The sequence below is a fragment of the Nylanderia fulva genome, unplaced genomic scaffold (assembly GCF_048542155.1).
Source record: "Nylanderia fulva isolate GAGA-0341 unplaced genomic scaffold, ASM4854215v1 Scaffold114, whole genome shotgun sequence".
NCBI lineage: Eukaryota > Metazoa > Arthropoda > Insecta > Hymenoptera > Formicidae > Nylanderia > Nylanderia fulva.
The window spans coordinates 369,513-377,200 of NW_028189346.1; the positions used below are offsets into that span (position 1 = coordinate 369,513).

Consider the following 7,688-nt stretch of genomic DNA (forward strand, 5'->3'; position numbering starts at 1 on the left):
TCTGGCCTCCTACCTTTAGTATCGGGCAACGGGTTTCTCGTTGTTACGCCGGGTTTCCCGGTTTCCGGTCTCTTCCTGCTATACACCGGGTGACGGGTTTCTCGTCATTACGCCGGGTTTCCCGGTTTCCGGTCTCTTCCTGCTACACGCCGGGCAACGGGTTTCTCGTTGTTACGCCGGGTTTCCCGGCTTCCGGTCTCTTCCTGCTATACACCGGGTGACGGGTTTCTCGTCATTACGCCGGGTTTCCCGGTTTCCGGTCTTCTACTGTTACACGCCGGGCGACGGGCTTCTCGTCGTTACGCCGGACTTCCCGGTTTCCGGACACCGATATAGGCTATATGCCTCAGTACGTTCGATCTCCAGATTTCGCATACCGGGTGACCTGTAAGTCCTTTCCGGACACCGCTACAGGCTATACGCCTCCGTACACCGTATCTCTAAGTTATACCGGGTAATTTGTAAGTCTTTTCCGGACACCGCTACAGGCTATACGCCTCCGTATTTTGTTTATACCGGGTAGTCAATAAGTTTCTCTATTCAGGCTTTATGCCAACGAACATTTTGTTTACTTGTTTCTTTTTGAATAAACCAAAGCATTGTTAATAAGGAATAAGCGAGTCTGAATCTCCCCCTTCCTCCCGAATCCTGGAATCGGCGAGCCGATCCGCGGCGTCGGGAAAGGTGAACCGTTACAAAATACAATGTTAAACTATTCTTCGCTGATGACCAATGGATGAGTAAAACGATTGGTCTGAGATTTCAAGTTTTGCGACATTTAATCATGCTGTGGATATTTTACGCGAATTAAATTAATATCAGAGAAAATGAAAAAATCTTTCAACTTACATTATCGTTTTAACAAGTTCTTCTTCTCGACATTTTAAGTGTGTGTTGCGAAGTCTAAATTGGTCATCAGCGAAGAATCGTTTAACTTTGTATTTTAATATTTAACTAACTTTGTATTTTAATATTTAACTAACTTTTTATTTTAATATTTATAACTTTGTATTATAATATTTGTTTAAAATTGTCACGTATTTTCGAAACGACGAAGCAAGGTCAATCGTAGAAATTGAAAATATTCGACGCCGAGATGTTATTCCGGTTGTTTTCGATTCCGCGAGCGAGGAATCTACAAAAACTCGCCTTTGTCTCGCGTTTCGGAGCATGATGGGGCAATCGTCCGCGAATAGGATTTCAGCACGTGTGCCACGCGTCGATCGGATGATCGATCGCCCCTTTAGCTGCCGAATTCCGCGAGGATCAAAAATGAGTCTACTCGAGGAGTCTGAACTGAAGAGACGTCTCCGTGTATATCAGCGAAAAGAGCATCGCGCGAATTTATCTCGCTCTAGAGCGAACTTCCGCGTTTTAATTTTGTCTGCGAGAATTTTGAATAAAACTGCTTTGCCTCAAAAGTGAATTTCTCCACCTTACAATTTTCTCCGCATCCAGTCTCCTTCGTATCTGCGAGCCGACTTATAAATAAATAAATTTGCCTCTGCGCAGAAAATTAAAATAAATCGAAGGTTCTCGCACAGAAGTAAAATGGTCCTTCGAGCCGGATAGTGAAGATAACGAGGACGATAAGGTAAAACGGAGAAAGTGATTCTCGTGTGATTCTCGCGGACAGTGAAAAAGCGCGGGTGGACAATAGAAGCACATCGTCTTACAAACGAGTGTGCAAAAGAAGAGACAGGAACCAAGTGTCGAGTTCGCTCTCGAGAAACAAGTGTACGGGTAGACTCCGATTCACGTCGTCAAAACCCAATTCGACTCGTGAGACGAAACTTAGTGGTCTCTTTCGAGACAAATTCGTCGCGTTCGACAGTCAGGTCGTTCGCGAACTCGTGCCGTCGGCGCCGTTTACGCGCCCGACATACTTAGTGGTCTCTTTCGAGACAAATTCGTCGCGTTCGACAGTCAGGTCGTTCGCGAACTCGTGCCGTCGGCGCCGTTTACGCGCCCGACATACTTAGTGGTCTCTTTCGAGACAAATTCGTCGCGTTCGACAGTCAGGTCGTTCGCGAACTCGTGCCGTCGGCGCCGTTCACGCGCCCGACATACTCAGTGGTCTCTTTTGAGACAAATTCGTCGCGTTTCGACAACAAGGTCGTCCGCGAACTCTTGCCGTCCGCGCCGTTCACGCGCCTGACATAATCAATGGTCTCAAGTCAAACTTGAGACATACGCGTCGCGTTCGATAAAGGAAGCGTCCGCGAATCTTTCCGTCTGTACGACTGACGTTCCTCGGAAAAAAAAAAAAATGTCGACAGCAAAAGATCTGTTGATCGCGCAATTAGACACGATCTCTCAAGTGAAACGCGTGCTAGTGAATTACAAGAAGTTGGCTAAGGTCAATATTACCCTGCCAAAAATTCAAGGACGATTGGACGAGCTTACGTCGCTCTGGGCATCCTGCAGGGAGCTCCACGTCAAGCTCTTACAATCTACGTCTTCAGATGAACGGGCGAAGGCTGCCTACTTCGTCGATGAAGATTTTCTAATCGCTGAGGATGTCTACCTCGAGACGGCCGATACGCTCCGTGATATAATAAGTAAATTAAGCATCTCTTCACCGCCTTCTCTCGATCGTAGCACTGACTCCTCGTTTCGCGACAGTAATAATCATAGTTTTCAGTTGCCTCGTATTACGCTTCCGAAATTTTCGGGGAAGTTTTCCGAATGGGAAAGCTTCAAGAACACTTTCAAGTCTCTCGTTGCTAGTAACGGTACGCTCACTAACACTCACAAGTTTCATTACCTGAAAACAAGTGTCCTCGGTGACGCTGCCTTAATAATAAATAATTTAAAGATTTCGGATCCGAATTACGAATCGGCGTGGCAACTCTTAATTGCCGAATATGATGATGAGGCGACCTTGATTAATACTCACTTGCATGCTTTCATGAGCATGCCCGTTATGAAACATGAAAGCGTAGGCGAGTTAAAGAGATTGCGAGACACGGTGGCTGCATCGCTGGCCGCGCTGACGAATTTGAGTCGACCGGTTGCTCAGTGGGACGATATGCTTGTTTATTGCATCTCGCAAAAATTCTGTCAAAAAACGCGAAGCGAGTGGAACTTGAAGTGTTCCTCTATAACTTCAATTCCGGCGTACCAAGATATTCATGAATTTCTTACGACTAGAATCTGCGGATTGTCAGACTTCGCAGAAGTTTCAAGAGAAAGTGTAATCAAAAGCTAGACAAGCCGCGTTCGTCAATGCATAACGTCTCCGCTGTCAAGTGCATATGCTGCTCAGGCAATCATTTCGTGATAAAGTGCGAGCCGTTTCGTCAAAAATCAGTTGAACAACGAAATGAGCTCGCTCGCAAAAATTGTGTATGCTTTAATTGTTTGCGCTCGGGGCATATTTCGCCGAATTGCCCGAGCCAACAGCGATGCAACCACTGTAGTCGGTCTCATCATTCTTTATTGCATTCCGAAAATTATCAATCGTCAGCTGTCAGAAAAGGTTCGGAAGCTGCGAAACCGAGCGTGAAAACGAATGCGAAGTCCGAAGCCTTGGACGGTTCCAATAACGCTGCCGTGGCCAGCGTCCAGACAATCGAACCGCCGGACTTTACGACTCCGGCGGTTCTCCTCGCAACCGCGTGGGTGAACATCCACACCGCTGAGGGCCGACGCTTTAAGGTTCGCGCGCTATTGGATCAGGGATCCAATTTTAGTTTTATATCGGAATCTTTCTGACAAACCATACGGACCAGGCGACAAAGAACCGATTTACAAATCAAAGGATTCGGGGAAAAATACACGGGTGCCGCAAAGTCGCGCGTGTCCTTGCGAATGACTCCGTGCGCGAAATCCGACCCGGTATTTCCAATCACAGTGTACGTGTTTCCGAAGATCACGTCGTACGCGGCTTCGCGAGTTCGACCTGTCGAATCGTGGCCTCACTTGAAGGGCCTTTCCTTCGCGGATCCGGATCCGTCGAGCAAACATCAAATTCACTTGCTTCTTGGAGCCGACGTTTATGGCTCACTTTTGATGCGCGACTTGAGGCAAGGTCCGCTCGGTACCCCCACAGCTCAACTAACCGCGCTCGGTTGGATTATTTCCGGTCCGACCGAAAATAAACGGAAGGCTTCAAAAGAAGCCGTTTTAAATTGCGTTCTCGGTCAAGAGATAGACACTCTTCTCCAGCGGTTCTGGGAAGATGAGGAGATCGCGCCTCAAATTCCCCTCACGGAGGAGGAAGAGATTTGTGAGCGACACTTCGTGCAGACGCATAGTCGGTTGTCCGACGGACGATACGTCGTTCGACTACCCTTTAAATGTGATCCTCCGATCGAAATCGGAGAGTCTCTTTCCATTGCGCGGTCGCTGTACAACCGTATGGAAAACAGATTGAGAAATCGATCGGAACTGTATTCGCAGTATAACGAATTTCTAGCGGAATACGAGTCCCTCGGACATATGACTAGCGTCGACGAGTCGGAAAAAACCGAGTATTTGCCCGTTTACATTCCGCACCACCCCGTGATTCGGGAAGATAGTTGCACGACTAAATTACGGGTCGTTTTCAACGCGTCGTGCCGAACTAGGAATGGCACGTCGTTGAATGACTTTTTATTAATAGGGCCCAAATTACAGCAAAATCTACCTGCCGTGTTATCGCGATGGCGACGGTGGAGCTTCGTCTGTACGGCCGACATCGCCAAGATGTTTCGGCAAATTCAAATTCATGAGCAAGATTCAGACTACCAAAGAATTCTTTGGCGTCTTCAAGCGGAAGCGCCCGTTCGACATTTTCGCTTGTTAACGGTCACTTACGGTCTCGCTCCCGCTCCGTATCTCGCGATGCGCGTATTGAAACAGCTCGCCCTTGACGAGGGAGAAAAGTTCAAGGCCGCGGTTCCTATCCTAGGAGAGTCTATTTATGTAGACGACGCCCTGTTTGGCGCGGATGATATAAAATCTTTAAAAAATACTCGCGTTCAATTGATGCAGTTAATGGAAAAGGGGGGATTTCAATTAAGGAAATGGGCATCAAATTTGATCGAACTTCTCAAGGATTTCTCTGTTGACCAATCGGAAGTAACCGATCATCTAATCCTGACGGAAGATTCACTTAAAGTTCTCGGCCTGTCATGGATGCCTAACGAAGACTTGTTTCGCTTGGTCGTGAACTCGACCACCCCCAGCGTTCCTACCAAACGCTCAATTCTTTTATTTATCGCGAGGCTTTACGACCCTCTCGGATGGGCCGCTCCCGTCGTGATCGTGGCAAAAATAATACTTCAAGAGCTGTGGTTGTTACATTGCGAATGGGACTCTCTCATCTCCGATGAGTTAAAGTCCCGTTGGAATTATTTTGTATCAGAATTTCACAAATTAGAAATGATCAAAATTCCACGGTGGACTGGTCAAGGTCCACAAACTCTCGCGCTAGAGATACACGGTTTCGCTGACGCGTCAAATCGAGCTTATGCCGCCGTCGTATATCTTCGCGTCTATCATTCGCTTTCAGACTTCGCAATAAATTTAATCGCAGCAAAAACAAAGGTCGCGCCCGTGAAAACCGTGAGCATCCCGCGTCTAGAGTTAAACGCGGTAGTGTTATTGAGTCGCCTCGTAAAGTGGACTGTTAATTCGTTGCAGTTAGTTGGAACTCCGATCCATTGTTGGACGGATTCCACGATAGCTCTGGCGTGGTTGCGCCAGCACCCATCAAAGTGGAACACATACGTGGCCAACCGCGTGGCTGAAATACAGAACAATTTGCCATCTACTCGGTGGAGTCACGTACCATCGGCAGAGAACCCGGCGGATTGTGCGTCGCGCGGGCTATCCGCGTCTGAGTTAGTGTCACATTCGCTATGGTGGACGGGACCACCATGGCTTCGGCAACCTTCAACGGCTTGGCCGATTCAGGATATGACGAATACTAGACTCACTAATGAACTACAGCAAGTTTCAGCTGAACTGCGAAAAACCAAAGTTCTTCACATTGAAGGTGAAGAAGAGTGGGATCTACTTTACAAATTTTCAAGTTGGACGAAGCTCGTCCGAGTGACGGCTTACGTCCACAGGTTTCTCGCCTTACTGCGGAAGGAAAAGGTTCGTAAATTTAACAAAAATTCGACACTGAGCGTCGACGAGCTTAAACGGGCCGAGCAATTCTGGCTGTCTTATGTCCAGCGGAGAGCTTTCAAGGTCGAATTCAAAACTTTGCAAAAGACTGCCACGATTTCAAAAAGGAGTTCCTTCCGAACTTTTGCTTCATTCTTAGGAGAAGATTCGGTACTCCGGCTTGGCGGGCGGTTGCGACACTCCGCTCTTAGCTACGATGAGCAACATCCCGTAATCGTGCCGCGCGGACAACTCGCTTACCTTCTAATCGCTCAAGCTCATAAGAGTACACTCCACGGTGGAGTTCAAATCGTGCTGCGCACCCTTCGTCAGAATTATTGGTTAATGGGAGGGCGAAACTCCGTCAAGGGATATATAAGACAATGCATCCCGTGCGTACGACACTCGGCTAAACTTTCGAGCCAATTCATGGGAGACCTCCCGTCTCCACGCGTCAATCCGTCTTCTCCATTTGCTCATACGGGGGTGGATTATACTGGTCCTTTCTTAGTCACGCCGTTCGTTGGCAGAGGCCAAAAAACCAGAAAAAATTATATAGCTTTGTTCATCTGCCTCGTCACGAAAGCAATCCACGTAGAGCTAGTCGAAGACTACTCTAGCGCTGGGTTCCTCGCCTCCTTTCGGCGATTTGTGAGCCGAAGGGGCTTGCCGTCCAAGCTATATAGCGATAATGGAACGAACTTCCACGGGGCTGACAAGGAATTGAACGACGCGTTCAGCGCCTTGATGAAGGATTCGTCACTGCACGACATCCTTGCAAATGACAAAATTGAATGGAACTTCATTCCGTCTGCGGCTCCTCACTTCGGTGGGCTATGGGAGGCGGGAATCAAAAGTCTCAAGTCGCACTTAAAACGAGTCGCCGGTTCACGAACTCTGTCACAGGCCGAATTCGCGACGTTATTATGCCAAATCGAGGCGTGCTTAAATTCTCGTCCGATCGCGGCATTAAGCGACGATCCGAGTGACCTATCGGCACTCACTCCGGGTCATTTCCTGATCGGGCGCCCCATAATTGCGATACCGGAGGAGTCAGTGCTCGAAAGTAATGCGAATCGACTCTCGCGATGGCAGATGGTCCATTCTTTAGTCGAACAGATTTGGCGCTCGTGGTCGCAAGACTACTTGCACTCCCTGCAGCAGCGGCGTAAGTGGTCGGAAAAAACGTCTTGTTTTCGCATAGGAGAACTCGCCTTGTTGAAGAATCCCTTGCTCCCTCCGAGCAAGTGGAACCTAGCGCGAGTCACGCAGATTCATCCCGGCTCAGATGGACTCGTGCGAGTAGTTACGGTGAGAACTGCGAGCTCGATCCTGAAACGACCAATTACGCTACTGTGCCGGCTGCCAATCAATAGCAATATTTGAAAATTGTACTTGCGTTAAAATTAGATTGTAATTATTTGATAAATTTCGGGTGTGATTTATGTATTTAGCGTCAAAATCTAATATGTTAGGCAATATTCTCCTCTTCGGCGTGGTTTTCGAGCCAGGTATCGCATTTATGACTTTGTTATTCGACCCATCGCATTGTCGGTAGAATTTCGAAACATGTATAATTGTATTTGCGT

General features: G+C 47.9%; 1 protein-coding gene across 1 annotated transcript; it reads left to right on the top strand.

Moving 5' to 3' along the window:
- Positions 1-3,813: 3,813 nt before the first annotated feature.
- Positions 3,814-7,485, top strand: LOC114941862 (uncharacterized). The gene has a single exon (XM_029317017.2). It carries the CDS (start codon positions 3,814-3,816, stop codon positions 7,483-7,485), a length of 3,672 nt encoding a protein of 1,223 aa, XP_029172850.2.
- The last annotated feature ends 203 nt before the right edge of the window (positions 7,486-7,688 follow it).